General features: G+C 38.8%; 1 protein-coding gene across 3 annotated transcripts in view; it reads right to left on the bottom strand.

Annotated features, from left to right (window-relative positions):
- Nucleotides 1-19317, bottom strand: part of LIN9 (lin-9 DREAM MuvB core complex component) — an 81363-nt gene that overhangs the window by 43710 nt on the left and 18336 nt on the right. For all 3 annotated transcript variants that reach the window (XM_055324491.1, XM_055324492.1, XM_055324493.1), the window contains 3 exons: nucleotides 12795-12928; nucleotides 9881-10006; nucleotides 6587-6744 (listed from right to left, as the gene is read on the bottom strand). In XM_055324491.1, the coding sequence (XP_055180466.1) occupies nucleotides 6587-6744; nucleotides 9881-10006; nucleotides 12795-12928 (418 nt within the window). The remainder of the gene's footprint in view (nucleotides 1-6586; nucleotides 6745-9880; nucleotides 10007-12794; nucleotides 12929-19317) is intronic.

Genomic DNA, 19317 nt, shown 5'->3' with positions numbered 1-19317 from the left:
TGTGTGACCCAGCATCACAACAGTCCTCTGGAACACACATGGGACATTCTGTACGACAGACTATCTGCTGGCCAAACAAGTCTCAATAACTTCAAGAGAATTGAAGTCATACAAAGTGCATGCTCAAACCACAACAAAATTGTTAGAAATCAGTGAGTCTTCTCCAAAAACACTTGAGTATATAAAATAACCTGAGAGAATACTTGTAAAATGAAAAATGTAGGAATTTGAATATAAAGCAACTAACTCAAGGGAAAACTGGGAGGGAGTACAAGCTTATTTGTGGCCTGTATGGTACTGTGGCGTGTACAGTATTGTAGTGTGTACAGTATTGTGGCATGTATGGTAATTAGTCCATGTATTCTAGGCCTAAATACACCAAACTTTAGAGGAGGAAATATAAAGCTGGGGGCGGGGGGTGAAGGGAGCTACTGGGGATTTTGAGTATATATTACTTTCATAAATCAAGAAAAAAAGATATTGCCACATTTTAAATAAATTATCTGCAGATGACATTTGTGCCCCTCTTCCACAGATCTCTGCCTGAAGGTCAAACAAGTCAGGTTCCCCAATTATTAAAGCAGTATCTATCGGTTCAAGGTATGACTAACTTCTATTCAAAACTAACTGGTTCAAAAACTTAAAAAATTTTGGTTTAAACTTCTTTGTCTCTAATATAGCTTTTGCCCTAACAGTCATTTCTTTCTTAAGATTTATTAATTTATTTTAGAGAGAGAAAGAGAGAGCATGCACAGACAAACAGGAGGGGCAGAGGGAAAGGGAAAGAGAATCTCAAGCGGACTCTGCACTGAACACGGAGCCTAACGTGGGGCTCAATCTCACAACTATGAGATCATGACTGGAACTAAAATCAAAATTCCGACACAACCCTTAACAGTCATGTTGGGGTGCCTGAGTTGCTCAGTCCCACATCAGGCTTCTTGCATGGAGCCTGTTTCTACCTCTGCCATGTCTCTGCTTCTCTCTCTCTCTCTGTCTCTCATGAATAAATAAATAAAATCTTTAAAAAAAGTAAGTGTATAATTTTATAAATTATGACAAATATCCATGTAAAAGAAACCTTTATCAAGTCACAGAATATTCCTATCACTCTGGAAAGTTCCTCCTTCCTAGTCAACACCTTTTTCAGCAGTAATCACTTTTCTGTTATTTTTCTGCCATGAATTTTGCTTGTTCTACAACTTCATAGAAATGAAACCCTAATGCATTCTATAGTTTTCAGCTTCTTTTGCTAGGAAAAATTAATCTATATGTCAGTAGCTAGTTTCTCTTAATTGCCAATTTGTATTCCATCATAAGAAAATACCATGTCTATCCATTTTCCCATTATTTCCAGGTTTTGGCTTTAAAATGGTGAACAAAGATGCTATGTTTTTTTTTTTTTTTTTTTTTTTTATTTTTTATTTACGGTAGTCATACAGAGAGAGAGGCAGGCAGAGACACAGGCAGAGGGAGAAGCAGGCTCCATGCACCGGGAGCCCGACGTGGGATTCGATCCCGGGTCTCCAGGATCGCGCCCTGGGCCAAAGGCAGGCGCCAAACCGCTGCGCCACCCAGGGATCCCTAAACAAAGATGCTATGAACATTCTATGACATAGCTAGCTTTCTGTGGACAGCTGTTTTCACTTCTCTTAATTTAATACCTTGGAAGACAACAACTCGATCACAGGGCAGGCATAGAATTAATTTTGTAAAACACTACAACACTTTTCTACAAAGTGGTGGACCATTTCACAATACCACCAAAAAAGCCCAGGAACTATGGTAGCTCCACATTTTTAACAACACTTGGTGGCACTGGTTGTTTCAACATTAGCCATTCTGGTGTGAGTACTTCATTATGCTTTTAATTTGCATTCTCTTAATGACTGATGATGTTGAATACTTTTTTATATGCTTATTGGCCATTCATATATTTTCCTTTCATAAGTGTCCATTCAAGTGTTTTGTCTAGTTATTTGAACCAGATTGCCTTTCTATTACTAACTTAGAGTTCTTTATATTTTCTAGATACAGGTCTTTTTTCAAATATATATTTTGGAAATATTTATTCTCAATATGTGGCCTGCCTATTTATTTTCTTAATGGTGCTTTTAAAGAGCAAGTTTTAAAATTAAACCTAAAAAACATCTTTTGTTATCTTCTTTGTCAGATCCAAGAAATTTCTGCCTATTTACAAATCCCAAGGATATTTTCCTGTATTTACTTATAGAAGCTTTATAATCTTAGCTTTTATGTTTAGCCCTTTGGTCTTTTTTTTTTTAAAGACTTAATTTATTTGAGAGAGAGAGACAGAGACAGAAAGAGAGAGAAAACAAGCAGAGGGGAGGGGCAGAGGGAGAAGCAGACTCTCCGCTGAGCGGGGAGCCTGATGCGGGGCTCCATCCCAAGAACCTGAGATCATGACCTGCAATGAAGGCAAATGCTCGACTGACTGAACCACTCAGGTCCCTGCCCTTTGGTCCATCCTAGGTAAAGTTTTTTTGCATGGTGTGAGGAAATGCCAAGGTTCATATGGATATCTAATTACTCCAGCATTACTGGAATGCCGTCCCTTTCCACTGAAATACTTGATACCTTTGGGAAGTCAACTGCACATATGTGAGGATCTACTTCTGAGTTAGATTATCCTTCCCACTTTCATAGAAATATTAGAATAAGCATATCAATTTCATTAGAAAAAAAGAAAATGTCCACTGTGATTTGGACTGTCTGCCTCAGCATATCAATCTTGGCAGAACTGACTTTTTAAAAAAAAATTTATTCTTTTTTTTTTTTAAAGATTTTATTTATTTATTCATGAGACACACACTCACAGAGGCAGAGACACAGGCAGAGGGAGAAACAGGCTCCATGCAGGGAGGGACTTGATTGGGACTCGAGTCCCACTCGATTCCGGGTCTCCAGAATCAGGCCCTTGGCCAAAGGCAGCGCTAAACTGCTGAGTCACCCAGGCTGCCCTATTAATTCTTTTTTTTGACGTTAAATTCTACCCCCAATATGGGGGCTCAAATCGATGACCAAGAGTCATATGCTCTTCCAACTGAGCCAGCCAAGTACCCCAGAACAGATATATATTTTTTTAAATATTTATTTAGGAGGGGTCTGGGTTGCTCAGCCCATGAAGCATCTGCCTTTGGCTCAGGTCATGATCTCAAGGTCTTGGGATCGAGCCCCACATTGGGCTTCCTGCTCAGGAGGGAGTCTGCTTCTCCCTCTTCCCCTGCCCCTCCTCCCAGCTTCTGCTTTCTCTCTCAAATAAATAAAATCTTTTTTTTTTTTAAGATTTTATTCATTCATTCATTCAGAGAGAACGAGAGACACAGGCGGAGAGAGAAGCAGGCTCCATGCAGGAAGCCTGACGTGGGACTTGATCCCAGGTCTCCAGGATCACACCCCAGGCTGCAGGCGGCGCCAAACCGCTGCACCACCGGGGCTGCCCTCAAATAAATAAAATCTTTAAAAATATATATCAACTGACATAATTGACAGTGTTTTTCAGATTCTGTATGTTTGTACTGATTTCTTTCCCTCTTCTCAGTTCCTGGGAGAGAGGTGTTAAAATTTACCATATGATCTTCTGTATATAGCTTCCTTAGCTGTCTCAGTTTTTGCTTTAAGTATTTTAAAGTTCTGCTATTAGGGACTTACTAATGAATGTAATTAGGATTGTTGCATTTTTCTGCTGAAATGACCGTTTTTATCATTATCAAATATTCCTCTCTCTCTCTGGTAATACTCCTTGTTTTGAACTCTACTTTGTCTAATGTCAATATAGCCACCTCAACAGTCTGTGGTATCTGCATGCCACATCCTTTTCACACTTTTTTTTTCTTTAAAGATTTTATTTATTTATTCATGAGAGATACACAGAGAGAGGCAATGACACAGGCAAAGGCCCCTCACAGGGAGCCAGATGCAGGACTCGATCCCAGGACTGGGATCATGCCCTGAGCCAAAGGCAGACACTAATCCACTGAGCTTCTCAGGACTCCCTTCACACTTTTGTTTAATATATCTGTGATTCGGGACACCTGGGTGGCTCAGCGGTTGAGCGCCTGCCTTTGGCCCAGGGCATGATCCTGGAGTCTGGGGATCAAGTCCCATGTCGGGCTCCCTGCATGGAGCCTGCTTCTCCCTCTGCCTGTGTTCTCTGCCTCTCTTTCTCTCTCATGAATTTAAAAAAAGAAAAGAAAAGAAAAGAAAAAAGAAAAGAAAAGAAAAAAGAAAAGAAAAAAGAAAGATCTGTGATTATATATTTTAAGTACAATTCTTAAAGATAGCATATTGTTGGGCACTTCTTTTTTTTTATTCAGTCTGATAATCTCTACTTTTTCAGTATAGTGCTTAGTTCATTGACATTTAATATAATGAAAATAGGACCAGACTTGAGTCTACCATCTTGCTATTTATTTTCTATTTACTCCATGTGTTTTTTTGTTTCCCTGTCCTTTCTTTCTCATCATGTTTTAACTGTTAGAATTTCAAAATTAACTTCTCTATTGGCTTTTTTAAGTATGCCTCTTAGCATTTTTTAAAAAGTAGCTCCTGGGGCGCCTGGCTGGCTCAGTTGATTAAGTGTCTGAGTCTTGATTGTGACTCAATCTTTTGTGAGATTGACCTCCATATCCAGCTCTGCACTGGGTGTGGAGCCTGCTAAAGATACCTTTACTCCCTCTCGTTTTAAAAAAAAAGTAGGTCCTTCTACTAGTTCTCAAAGGATAACCCCACACCAACAGCATCAACATCACTTGGAATCTTGTTAAAAAATGAAAATTCTCAGGCCCTACGCCTGATCTTCTGCATCAGAAACTCAGAAGGGGGTGGGGTCTGCAATCTGTTTCATCTAGCCCTCTAGGTAATTCTGATGCACCTTGAAGGTTCTGAACCTCAATACTCTACAGATTAGAATACCCAATCTTTACTTATTACACTCTACTCATAGTCAACATTGTATGGTCTTATAAAAAATTCAAGAAGCTTACAACATGATTGTTCTATTTTACACATATTTGCCATTTTCTGGTGTTTTCTTCTTTCTGTAGATTTGCGGTTCCATCATTTCCCTTCAATCTGAAAAATATCTTTGGCATTACTTCTGGCTTTTTTTTTTTTTTGGCATATTTTTTTATGTAAAGTCAGCTGCTATTCATATCAGTGTTCCTCTTATGTAGTATGTTGTTTTTCTATGACCGCTTTCCAGATTTTCTCTGTACTTTTTCTGTATGGTATCTAATTATGGGCTTTGCATACATGTGGGTTATCTGGCTTGGGTTCAGAGTATTTTGGATCTGTACCTTTTTAAAAACAAATGTGGCAAAGGAAAAAAAAAATGTGGGAACATTTTATCCTTTGTCTCCCCCCGCTCCCCGCGGCCACTGTGTCTCTCCTTTCCTTTTAGGGACTCTAATTAAACATCTGTTACATTGCTTAATAATTGTCCCAGAGGTCTCTGAGGCTCTACTACAGTTTTCTCCAGTTTTTTCACCCTGTTCTCACAGTGGGATAATTTCTATGGATATATTCTCAGATTCAATGACCCTTGCTTTGCTGTTTCCAATCTGTTTTTAAGCCCACTGAGAATTTCTTTTCAGATACTGCACTTTTCACTTCTAAATTTGTTACATCTAAATAATTCCTCTATATACTGAGATATCCCCATTCATTATGATTTCATTTACATTTAAGTTCTTGAACATGTTTTATAACAAACATTTTGAAGCCACTGCTAATTCCAATATCTGAGCCATCTCAGCAACTAATTCTACTGATGGCTTTTTCTCGACTATAGAAGTTGTGTTCATGTTTCTTCATAGGTTCAGTCATTTTGTATTGTATGTTAGACAATATGTTGAACTTTTTCTGGTAGACAAAAAATTACTGGCAAATTTTTTTGGCCCTGCCTGCTTGCTCTTATTGTTAAGTCTTTTTCAGTTATGAACTAAATTGAGAGCATCTTTCTTCCTTAATGAGGTCCATTCTTATCTGACAGACCATAGATAAATATGTAGCAAACTAGATTTGGGCCATGGGCCATATTTTGCTGACCCCTGCTCTAGATCAAATAAAAACATTAAAATATTGCTTTTAGAGAGCTTTAGGGGGCCCTTTCAGTATAATTACTAATTTATCTACTCACTTAACTCCTTTGTTATTTCTTGTATTACATAAATTGTACTTTTTCCCAAGTAGTTTAAAAAATAGACATTACAGCAGTTGAGGCATTACAGGTGGCTCAGCAGTTGAGCATCTGCCTTCAGCTGAGGACCACGATTCAGGAGTCCTGGGATCAAGTCCCGCATTGGGCTCCCCATAGGGAGCCTGCTTCTCTCTCTGCCTAGGTCTCTGCTTCCCTGTGTCTCTCGTGAATAAATAAAAAATAAATCTTAAAAAAGAAAAAAAAAAACACCAAAAAACCAGACATCACAGATGATAAAATAATAACTTCTATAATATACTCCTATAGAACTATAGTTTATGCTTTTTAAATTTAAAAGCCATTGGTCTAGTGGTTATCTAGGTTAAAATTATAAAGCAAAATGGTAAAGAGCTTATCTTCACTTACCTGTAACTTTGGTCCCGATAACCAGAGGCAAAGGAATTTCATCTGGGAGATCTTTGAACTGGGAAACATCTGCAACTTTCCTTTGTTGCAAGAGCCTTATTTTCTGTCGTTTCTGTTTTAATGCTGATCTCTCTTCCTCAAAAAATGCAGAAGAACATCTAGAATAAATTATAAAAATCATATAAACTGATAACTATCCTATACAAAACTTGCAATCAGGGGGTCCGTGGGTGGCACAGTCGGTTGAGATCTGACTCCTGGGTTCAGCTCAGGTCATGATCCCAGAGTCATGAGACTGAGCCCCAGGTTGGGCTCTGAGCTCAGGGAGAGTCTGCAAAAGTTTTACTCTCCCACTCCCTTTACCCACTCTGCGCTCACTCGCTCTCTCCCTCTCTAAAGTGAATAAATCTTAAAACAAATAAACAAAAACCCAAAACTTGAAATCAAACCATCCATCTCACTGTTACTTCTTTTCCTCTTTCTTTCAAGTAATTGTATTTAAAAATGAGTTCTTAGAAATAATAATCTCTAAAGTAAATTATATCTTTTTAAAAATAGAGGACTTTGCAAGACTTAAAGATTTATAAGCAAGTCTACATCATCCTTTCCTACAAAGCATGAGGATTTGCCCACCAATCCTCTGACAACACTGCATCTGGATCACAGGACTCCCTCTGGGACAATGTTCAATTACAATATTCTATTCAGAAGAACATGATATTTTCCCTGTGACCCCATGAGCCCACCAATATAGAACTAAAGATGAGGCTTACCACTGTGTAAATGTTTAATCATACTTCCTGCCTTGAAGCTATAAATACCGAATTTACTCTTATCTTTAGGGACTGTTTTACTTCTATTTTCAAATACTGGGATGAATCAAAGTAACTTAAATATAGCTTCCGTGTCACAAAATATATATCCATAAAACAATCATCACAGACAAGATAATGAACATTTGAAGACATCACTCCACAAAGTTTCCTTGTGGCATTTTATTATCCCTCCTTCGCATCCCTCCCATTTCTGTACCCCTACTTCTCAAGCAATTGCTGAAGTGCTGTCATTATAGTTTCTACGTTTTAAAATCTTATACAAAAAACATAAATAAATAAATAAATAAATAAATAAATAAATAAATAAATAAATAAATAAAGTAAAATCTTATACAAATGAAATCATGTAGAATGAACTCTTTTGTCAGGCTTCTTTCACTCAGCAGAATTATTCCAAGATTAACCTGTGTTGTTACATGTACCAATGGTTCATTCTTTTTATTGGAGAACAGTATCCATTTCTATGAATGGCCACCGTTTGTTTATCCATTCACCTACTGGTGGACATTTGTATTATTTTTAGTTTGGCGTTATTACAACAAAGTTGATATGAACATTTGTGTATAGGTTTTTTTTTTTAAGATTTTATTTATTTGTTCACGAGAGAGAGAGAGAGAGAGAGAGAGGCAGACACATAGGCAGAAGGAAAAGCAGACTCCATGCAGGGAACCTGATGTGGGACTTGATTCCGGGACTCCAGGATCACGCCTGAGCCGAAGACAGACACACACTTAGCTGCTGAGCCACCCAGGTGTCCCTGTGTATAGGTTTTTGTATAAATATAGGCTTTCATTTCTCTTAACTAAATACCTAAGAGTGGAATGGCAGGGTCGTATGGTCAGTGTATGTTTAACCCTTTTAAGAAACCAAAGAAGCCAGGGATATCTGGGTGGCTGTGTTAGAAAGCAAGATAACACTACAAAGGGAAAAGTTATTTCACATGAAAAGTAATTTTCAGAAAATAACATATTGGAGAGATTCACTTGATTTTTCTTTCTGGGGTTTTTCTGTTTTTGTTTTTAGATAGAATGCGTTTTTGTTTTATTGAGGTATAATAGATATATAAGACACTATGTAACCTTCAGGTGTACAACAGAATGATTCAATATTTGTATATATTGTGAAATGATCACCACACTAAGTCTAGTTAACATCTGTCACCATATATAGTTACAATTTTTTTTTTCTTGTGATCAGAACTTTTAAGATCTACCATCAGCAACTTTAAAATATGCTTTACAGCCACTTGGGTGGCTCAGTCAGTTAAGCATCTGCCTTTGGCTCAGGTCATGATCTCGGGGTCCTGGGATCAAGCCCCACATCAGACTCCCTGTTCAGTGGGGAGCCTGCTTCTCCCTCTCCCCACCCTTCACTCATGCTCTCTCACAGTCTAATAAATAAATAAAATATTTTTTTAAAAAAAGCTTTACAATACTATTAACTATAGTCATCCACTATACATTCCATTCCATGACTCATAAATGCAAGGTTCTATCTTTTGATCCCCTTCACCCATCTCACCCTACCCCCTTATCTTGTTTTTATATAAAGTAAAATATGTAAGAAGGCTTTTGCAGTGATAGATGGTTTCTAAAAAGATAACAATGTATTAGTATACCCCAAGAGCTTCATTAAATATAGTGGACTCCTAAAAAACAAGGATGTGACCACTCAGGTCCACTTATGCATGGATTTTTTTTTAATATAGTATGGTACTATAAATGTATCTTCCATTCTTATGATTTTCTTAATACCATTTTCTTTTCTCCAGCTTATTTTATTGTAAGAACACAGTAATATATATGTGTTATTGACTGTTTATATTATCAGTAAGATTTCCAGTCAATAGTAAACTACTAGTAGTTAGGTTTTGGGGGGGGGAGTCAAAAGTTATATGAAGATTTGACTGTGCAGGGTCGGCATCCCTAACCTCCACAGTGTTAAAGGATCAAATATATTTTCTAGTATATTCTTAAATATTTTTTGGAACATAGTGGGGCATAGAGAATGTAAGAAAATTATGTTCGAATCCTATAATTTGAACAAAAATGGAACTGTATTTAATTTTAAGATGCGGGATCCCTGGGTGGCGCAGCGGTTTAGCGCCTGCCTTTGGCCTAGGGCGCGATCCTGGAGACCCGGGATCGAATCCCACGTCGGGCTCCCGGTGCATGGAGCCTGTTTCACCCTCTGCCTGTGTCTCTGCCTCTCTCTCTCTCTCACTGTGTGCCTATCATAAATAAATTAAAAAATTAAAAAATTATAAAAAAAAATAATTTTAAGATGCATAGATATAAAAAGCACCTATATTAAAGCTAGTTATCAGGATATATTTAAAATATAATGATTCTGAAAAGTTATGTTTCAGGACTAGTCTTTGCAAAGATGAAAAGGAATCAATGTGGTAATTATACTACCAACTAACTTACTGGTTTATTTTAAATAAAAATATTTTTACCTCCGTGGTTTTCCCATAAGTCGCCTGATTTTTCCCCATTCTACTCTTGTTAGCTTTCTTGTTTTTAAATTAGGAAAAGATTCCTTCAGACATACACAGAAGTCATTATCACCTTCAAAGAGTGGTCTGTAAGACAGAAATGGTAATTTAGTGGTTAATCACAATTATTTCAGAGGCATAAATTCAAAATATGCTTTCCAATTTTCAACATTATACTAATCCCCAAATGCACCTTTCACTTCTACCCAGGACATATACAAAATTGGCACAACTTTAAACTGTTAAAACTAAAAGTGGCATTTGTGAAACAATTAATGTGTACAATTTACTCAAGAAATGTCTGTGCTGGAGATTCCAGGAGACTCTGATTTTTGCTAAATCTCACATATGAGTATATCCTAGTATATCTTGGCACTGTCATTACATCCAGTGAAGATGAACAATGTTAGCTACAAAGTATCTTTGTCCCAAAGGTAATACCAACAGCAAGGAGTCCTCTTTGAGAGTAAGTAAATTTTAGAAAATCAGAGGACTCTAGAGGGTTATATCAGTTCTTAGGAATTCCAGAACTCAGATCACACCAAGATACCCTGAAAGCCTCATAAACTACGGAAAAATCAGTGGATGAAAATAAAACAATTTCAGGGGTGCGTGGCTGGGTCAGTCCATAGAGCACGTGACTCTTGATTTTGGGACTGTAAATCTGAGCCTCACGTTGGATACAGAGATTAGACTTTAATAAGGTCTTTTAAAAAGAAATTAGGGGGATCCCTGGGTGGCTCAGCAGTTTAGTGCCTGCCTTCGGCCCAGGGCATAATCCTGGAGTCCTGGGATCGAATCCCACATCGGGCTCCTTGCATGGAGCCTGTTTCTCCCTCTGCCTATGTCTCTGCCTCTCTCTCCGTGTGTCTCTCATGAATAAATAAAATCTTAAAAAATAATAATAATAAAATAAAATAAAAAGAAATTAGGGGGCAGCCCGGGTGGCTCAGCAGTTTAGTGCTGCCTTTAGCCCAGGGTGTGGTCCTGGAGACCCAGGATCAAGTCCCACGTCAGGTTTCCTGCATGGAGCCTGCTTCTCCCTCTGTGTCTCTGCCTCTCTCTGTCTCTCTCATGAATAAATAAATAAAATCTTAAAAAAAAAAAGAAATTAAGGGTGCCTGGGTGGTTCAGTTGGTTAAGCATCTGCCTTTAGCTCAGGTCATGGTCTCAGGATTGGGATCAAACCCCACATCGGGCTCCCTGCTCAGCAGAGAGCCTGCTTCTCTCTCCCTCTTCCTCTGCTGCTCCCCCTGCTGTGCTTTCTCTCTGTCAAATAAAGAAATAGAACCTTAAAAAATAATAATAATAAAATAAATTTACAATTTTGGGGCATCTGGGTGGCTTGGTGAAGCATCTGCCTTTGCTCAGGTCACGATCCCAGGGGTCCTGGGATTGAGCCCCACATCGGGCTCCCTGCTCAGTGAGGAGTCTGCTTCTCTCTCTCCTTCTGCCTGCTGCTCCCCCTACTTGTTTTTTTTTATGTGTCAAATAAAATTAATAAAGCTTTAAAAAAAATTAAAAATTCTAGGGCAGCCCGGGTGGCTCAGCAGTTTAGTGCTGCCTTTGGCCCTGGGCGTGATCCTGGAGACCCGGGATTGAGTCCCACATTGGGCTCCCTGGGTGGAGCCTGCTTCTCCCTCCGACTGTGTCTCTGCCTCTCTCTTTCTTTGTGTCTCTCATGAATAAATAAATAAAATATTTTAAAAATTAATTAATTAATTAAAAATTTTAAACACAAAATAAAACAATTTCATTCATGAGTTTAGGAAACCAGGAACCAGTCTCAGCAATCAATGACACATGAATGTCTTGGGTTCAAATACAAACATCTGGGCAGCCCCGGTGGCCCAGCAGGTTTAGCGCCGCCTTCAGCCCAGGGTGTGATCCTGGAGACCCAGGGTAGAGTCCCACGTCAGACTCCCTGCATGGAGCCTGCTTCTCCCTCTGCCTGTGTCTCTGCCTCTCTCTCTCTCTCTCTCTCTCTCTCTCTCTCTCTGTCTCTCATGAATAAATAAATAAAATCTTAAAAAAAAAATTGGATTTCACGCAAATCTCTTACTATGTTCTGTTTAAACATTTACGTATAATTAAAGTATATAAATGTTATGTCTGAAATAGAAAGACTATCCTAGAGGCGTCTGGGAGGTTAAGTGTCTGCCTTCAGCTCAGGTCATGATCCCAGGCTCCTGGAATCAAGCCCTGCATCAGGCTCCCTGCCTAGAGCAGAGTCTGCTTCCCCCTTTCCCTTTGCCCCTCTCCCTGCTCATACTTCCTATCTCTAAAATAAATAAAAGTCTTAAAAAAAAAAAAAAGGAAAAAACATATCTCGTTCATTACAAATAAAGGAGTTTTGTTCTAGGGTATCTCCATTCCACAGTCTTTGTAAATTATAATATAGGTTATACTTTCATAAAAATGTATAACAAAAAAAAAAAGTATAACTTCTCCAAAGCAGGGAAGGGGAAAAGAAAGCTATGAGGAATGGAAATGGGTCAAAGAAGAATGAAGAATAAAAAAAAAAAAAGAAATTGGGCAGCCCTGGTGGCGCAGCGGTTTAGCGCCACCTGCAGCCCAGGGCATGATCCTGGAGATGCTGGATTGAGTCCCACGTCAGGCTCTCTGAGTGGAGCCTGCTTCTCCCTCTGCCTGTGTCTCTGCCTCTCTCTCTCTCTCTCTCTCTCTGCATCTCTATGAATAAATAAATAAAATCTTTAAAAAAAAAAAATCTTGCTGCTTAAAAAAAAAAAAAAAGGAAAAATTAAGGGAAAAGAAGAATCAAAACAGGCCTACAGAAAAGAATATAGCTTGTAACGTTTGAAAAACTTAAATTTCTGGTTCAAGTGATACCCATGATGTAAGCCATGATACATACTTATCTATATTTGAGTAGAACCATTCGTATATGCACCATTTATGTGCTTTGGGAAGCTTCAGTAGGTTACGTAATCGAAAACCAATCTTCTGTGAGGCTTTCTTATCTGGTGTAGACATTGTTGCTGTAAATTTCTATACAATAAAGAAACAGAGATTAATTACAGGTCCAGCAAGTAAAAATGAACATCTGTAACAACGAATACATTTGTAAAAAGGTACATTATGGTTAAGTACTCAAAAAAGATTCAACAACATAAATTTTTTTTTCATATTACCTAACAAAATAAACATTCTGATTATTTCTTACAAAGTTAAAGCCTCCAGTTTCTTTTTTTTTTTATAAATTAATTTTTATTGGTGTTCAATTTACCAACATACAGAATAACACCCAGTGCTCATCCCGTCAAGTGTCCCCCTCCGTGCCCGTCACCCATTCACCCCCACCCCCCCCCCTCCTCCCCTTCCACCACCCCTAAAGCCTCCAGTTTCTTAACATATTCTGACAAGGAAAGTGATATCATTTGCCCCCACCCATATTTGTACTATGGTACAATTTCAATTTAGGTATGTAGGGAGAAGAGAATTGTGAAAGAGAGACAGAGAAAAGGCAAGCAAACATCAGCACTAGGCCCAGAAAGTTTCACCAGTGAATTCTGTATCAAATCACAGCACCAATGCTATTAAAATGTTTCAACTCATTTACATAAAAGTGGATGGAACTAGAGGGTATTATGCTGAGTAAAATAGGTCAATCAGAAAAAGACAATTATATGGTATCACTCATATGTGGAATATAAGGAACAGGGCAGAGGACCTTAGGGGGAAGAGAGGGAAAACTGAATAAGAAGTAATCATAGAGGGAGACAAACTATGAGAGACTCTTAACTCTAGGAAACAAACTGAGGGTCGCTGAAGGGTAGGTGACTGGGAAGACGGGGTAACTGGGTGATGGGCATTAAGGAGGGCACATGATATGATGAGCACTGGGTGTTACATGCAACTGATAAATTATTGAACACTACATCTGAAACTAATGATGTACTTACTATAAATTGGTTAATTGAATTTAAATTAAAAAAAAGAAATGAAAATAAAATGTTTCAGTTCAATCAAGAAAAAAAGAGCTTCCCAACTATTTTATTTATTTATTTTAATTTATAATATTTTATTTATTTATTCCTGAGAGAGAGGCAGAAACACAGACAGAGGGAGAAGCAGGCTCCTCACAGAGAGCCCAATACCAACTATTTTTATAAAGGCAGCATAAATAGGTAAAATTTACCAAAGTACAATAAAAGGAAATCTCAAAAAATATCATGTACTTTATTATTATTTTTTAGGATTTTATTTATTTATTTGAAAAACAAACAGAGAGGGATGTTTGGGTGGCTCAGTGGTTGAGCCTGAGCTCATCTGCCTTTGGCCCAGGGCGTGATCCTGGAGTCCCAGGATCAAGTCCGACATCACCTGCATGGAGCCTGCTTCTCTCTCTGCCTATATCTCTGCCTGTCTTTCTCTGTGCCTCTCATGAATAAATAAATAAAGTCTTAAAAAAAAAAATGAAAGGAAGGAAGGAAGGAGTGAGCCCATGAGTGGGGAAGTAGCAGAGAGAGAACCAGACTCCCTGCTGAGCATGGAAATCAATGTGGGGCTCATATCCAGGACCCCAAGATCATGATCTGAGCTAGAGTCAGACACTTAACTGACTGAGCCATCCAGGTCCCCCTGCATGAATTTTTAAAATTCTTGGAAAGCTATTCAATTCTCATAGATTGGAAGAATACTGTAAAAATATCCATATTATCTAAAACAATCTAAAATTCAATGCAATCCCTATGAAAATTCCAATGGCATTTTTCACAGAAGTAAAACAATCGTAAAATTTGTATGGCATCAAAGAAGATCCTGGGGATCCCTGGGTGGCACAGCGGTTTGGCGCCTGCCTTTGGCCCAGGGCGCGATCCTGGAGACCCGGGATCGAGTCCCACATCGGGCTTCCGGTGCATGGAGCCTGCTTCTTCCTCTGCCTGTGTCTCTGCCTCTCTCTCTCTCTCTCTCTCTCTCTCTCTCTCTGTGACTATCATAAATAAATTAAAAAAAAAATTAAAAAAAATTTTAAAAAAAGAAGATCCTGAATAGCCAAAGCAATCTTGAGAAAGAAGAACAAAAGTAGTGGCATCAAATTCCCTAACTCAAAAAAAAAAAAAAAATCCCTAATTCCAAACTATATTATAAGCTATAGTAATCAAAACAGTATCATAATGGCATAAAAACAAGTATACAGGGGATTCCTGGGTGGCTCAACGGTTTGGCACCTGCCTTTGGCCCAGGGCAGGATCCTGGAGTCCCGGATCGAGTCCCGCATCAGGCTCCCGGCATGGAGCCTGCTTCTCCCTCTGCCTGTGTCTCTGCCTCTCTCTCTCTCTCTATCATAAATACATACATACATACATACATACATACATAAATAAATCTTAAAAAACAAAAACAAGTATACAGGTTGATAAAACACAACAGAGAGCCCAGAAATAAATTCACGCATATATGGCTAATTAATTTATAACAAAGAAGCAAGAATATACAATGGAGGGCAGCCCCAGTGGAGCAGCGGTTTAGCGCTGCCTGCAGCCCAGGGCATGATCTTGGAGGCTTGGGATCGAGTCCCACATTGGGCTCCCTGCATGGAGCCCGCTTCTCCCTCTGCCTGTGTCTCTGCCTGTCTCTCTTTCTCTCTCTCTCTGAATGAATAAATAAATCTTTAAAAAAAAAAAAGAATATACAATGGAGAAAGAACAGTCTCTTTGATAAATGGTGCTGGGAACACTGGACAGCCATATGCAAAAGAATCAAACTGGACCAATGTCTTACACCATACACAAACACTAGCTCAAAATAGATTAAAAACTTGGGGCACCTACGTGGCTCAGTGGGCTAAGCATCCAACTCTTGATTTTTGGCTCAGGTTATGATCTCAAGGTCATGAGATCGAGTGTCACATCAGGCTCCACACTGGGTGCAGAGCCTGCTTAATATTCTCTTTTCCTCCGCCCCTCCCCCTCTCTAATAAAATAATAATAAAAAAAATAGATTAAAGGCTTGAATGTAAGACCTGAAACCATAAAAGTTCTAGGAAAAAATGTAAGTGGTGAGTTAGACACTGGTCTTGGCGATGATTTTTTTGAATTTGACACCAGAGGCAAAGGCATCAAAAATAAAAATTAACAAGTGGAGCTCCATCAAACTAAAAATCTTCTGTATAGCAAAGGAAACCATCAACAAGAGGAAAAAGAGATCTACAGAAGGGGTGAAAATATTTGCAAGTTGTATATTTCATAAAGAGTTACTATTCAAACTGTATAAAAACTCATGCAACTCAATAGCAAAAAAAAAAAACAATCCTGGGTGGCTCAGTGTTTGAGCACCCGCCTTTGACCCAGGGTGTTATCCTAGAATCCCAGGATCAAGTCCCACATCTGGCTCCCTGCATGGAGCCTGCTTCTCTCTCTGCCTATGTCTCTGCCTCTCTCTCTCTCTCTCTGTGTGTCTCATGAATAAATAAATAAAATCTTTAAAAACAAAAACCAAATCCAATTAAAAAATGGGCAGAGGGTCTGAAGAGACACCTTCCCAAAGACATCCAGATGGCCAACAGGTGTGTGAAAAGATACTCAACATCATTTATCATCAGGGAAATGCAAATTCACAGTGGGATATCACCTTATACCTATCAGAACAACTAGAGTCAAAAAGATAAGAAATAATTAAAAAACTACTTTATGGGATCCCTGGGTGGCGCAGTGGTTTGGCACCTGCCTTTGGCCCAGGGCACGATCCTGGAGACGCGGGATCGAATCCCACGTCGGGCTCCCGGTGCATGGAGCCTGTTTCACCCTCTGCCTGTGTCTCTGCCTCTCTCTCTCTCTCACTATGTGCCTATCATAAATAAAAATAAAAAAAAAAAAGATAAGAAATAATAAGTGTTGGTGAAAATGTGGAAAAAAGGGAACTCTCCTGCACTGTTGGTGGGAATGCAAACTAGAGCAGCCACTGTGAACAACAGTAAGGAGGTTCCTCAAAAAAATTAAAACTAAAACTTATGATTCAATAATTCCAATGCTGGGTTATTTATCCGAAGCAAACAAAAACCCTAACTTGAAAAAAATATCTGCACCCCAATGCTCTGTGCAGTATTATTTATAATAGCCAAGACATGGAAGCAACCTAAGTGTTCATCACTGGATGAAGAAATAAAGAAAATGTGGTACACACACACACACACACACACACGCTGGAATATTATTCAGCTATAAAAACAGAATGAAACCTTGCCATTTGCAGTAACATGGATGGGCCTTGAGGGCATTATGCTAAGTGAACTAAGAGAGAGACAAACACCAGGTGATCTCACTTATATGTGAAATCTAAAAAAAATTCCCCTGAAAAACAAAACAAACAAAAACCCCAAAAAACCAACAACAACACACATACACAAACTTAATTCATAAATACAAAGAGCAGACTGGTGGTTGCTAGGTAATGGGGTGAAAGGGGTGAAAAGGCACAAACTCAGTTTTAAAATCAGTAGGTTAAAAAATAATAATAAAATAAAATAAAATCAGTAGGTTAAAAAATAATAATAAAATAAAATAAAATCAGTAGGTTAGGGAGATGTAATGTACAGCATGGTGACTATAGTATATATTACATAGTTAAAAGTCACTAACAGAATAGATTTTAAAAGTTCTTATCACAAGAAAAAAAATTGTAACTGTGCTGACAGATGTTAACTCAATGTAGTGATCATTTCACCACATACACAAATATCAAATCTGTTGTGTACCTGAAACATACAATGTTATGTCAATGTTGTCTCAATTTCTTTATTTTTTAAAAAAGATTATTTATGTATTTATTTGAGAGAGAGAGAGAGAGAGTGCATGAGGCGGGGCGGGGGAGGGCAGAGGAAGAAGCAGACTTCAGGCTGAAGAGGGAGCCTGATGCAGGACTCAATCCCAGGACTCTGAGATCATGACCTAAGCCAAATGCAGACACCTCAAGCCCACCACCCAAGCACCCCCAAAAGTTCTTCAAAAAGGTCAACAACAACAAAAAAAAAGGTCAACAAAACTGACAAGGCTTTTAGCTCTACTGACCAAGAAAACAAAAACAGATGGATACTTTCTTAACCTGTAAAACTTATTTCTCCTCATTCCAATCCAAAAGTCATGATCACATTCAATGTTAAGATACGAAAGACAGAGGTGCCTGGGTGGCTTAGTCAGTGAAGCATCTGCCTTTGTCTCAGGTTATGATCCAAAACACTGTCATTAGAGGAAGAAGATGTTGACAATCACTACTATTTTTTAACTAATAATTGTAAAGGAGAAGATAAAAGCCATTATTTGCAAGTGATAAGACTGTCCTAGAAAACTCAAGAAAACAACTATAATCATTTAAAATAGTAAGACAATTTAATAAAGTGGGCAAATACAAGGCTGACATATAAAAATCAGTATCTTAAAAAAATCATTACTTTTCTCTATATAAGGGAGAATTAGTTAGATAATAAAACAGATGAAGAGACGCCTGGGTGGCTCAGTGGTTGGGCATCTGCCTTCAGCTCAGGGAGTGACCCTGGGGTCCCGGGATCAGGTCCCGCATCGGACTCCCTACATGGAGCCTGTTTCTCCCTCTGCCTGTGTCTCTGCCTCTCTCTTTCTGTGTCTCTCATGATAAATAAAAACCTTCAAAAAAAAAAAAAGAAGAAATATCCTGTTTATGAAAGCAAAAATGACAAGCACAAAAGTATTAAACACTCAGGAATACACTAAACAAATGTGCAAGATCAACATGGAAAAATATCTTAGTCTACAGAGGGACACTGAGGCTTGAATAAGTGGAACTAGGGGATGCTTGGGTGGGCTTTGTAGATCAGCAATAGGGGTTTAGATTTTTATTCTAAGTATGAGGGAAAATCCTTAGACAGTTTTTTTTTAAATTTTATTTATTTATTCATGAGAGACAGAGAGAGAGGCAGAGGGAGAAGCAGGCTCCATGCAAGGAGCCTGATGTGGGACTCAATCCCGGGACTCCAAGATCATGCCCTGAGCCAAAGGCAGACGCTCAACCACTGACCCACCCAGGCATCCATCCTTGTATAGTTTTGTTTTTTTGTAAAGTTTGTATTTGTTTATTCATGAGAGACACAGAGAAGAGGCAAAGACATAGGCAGAGGGAGAAGCAGGCTCCACCCAGGGAGCCCGACGTGGGACTCGATCCCGCGTCTCCAGGATCATGCCCTGGGCTGAAGGCGGCGCTAAACCGCTGAGCCATCCGGGCTGCCCTCCTTGGACAGTTTTAACCAAGGTAGTGGTGTGATTTGATTTTAAAACACCACTCTGAGGCGCCTGGGTGGCTCAGTGGTTGAGTGTCTGCCTTTGGCTGAGGTCATGATCCCAAGGTCCTGGGATCGAGTCCCACAACAGGCTCCCTCTGGTGAACCTGCCTCTCCCTGTGCCTGT

This window comes from Nyctereutes procyonoides, unplaced genomic scaffold (genome assembly GCF_905146905.1).
Source record: "Nyctereutes procyonoides isolate TBG_1078 unplaced genomic scaffold, NYPRO_anot_genome, whole genome shotgun sequence".
NCBI classification, from domain to species: domain Eukaryota; kingdom Metazoa; phylum Chordata; class Mammalia; order Carnivora; family Canidae; genus Nyctereutes; species Nyctereutes procyonoides.
Note: the sequence above shows the minus strand (reverse complement) of the source record. Positions and strands in the feature narration are given on the sequence as shown.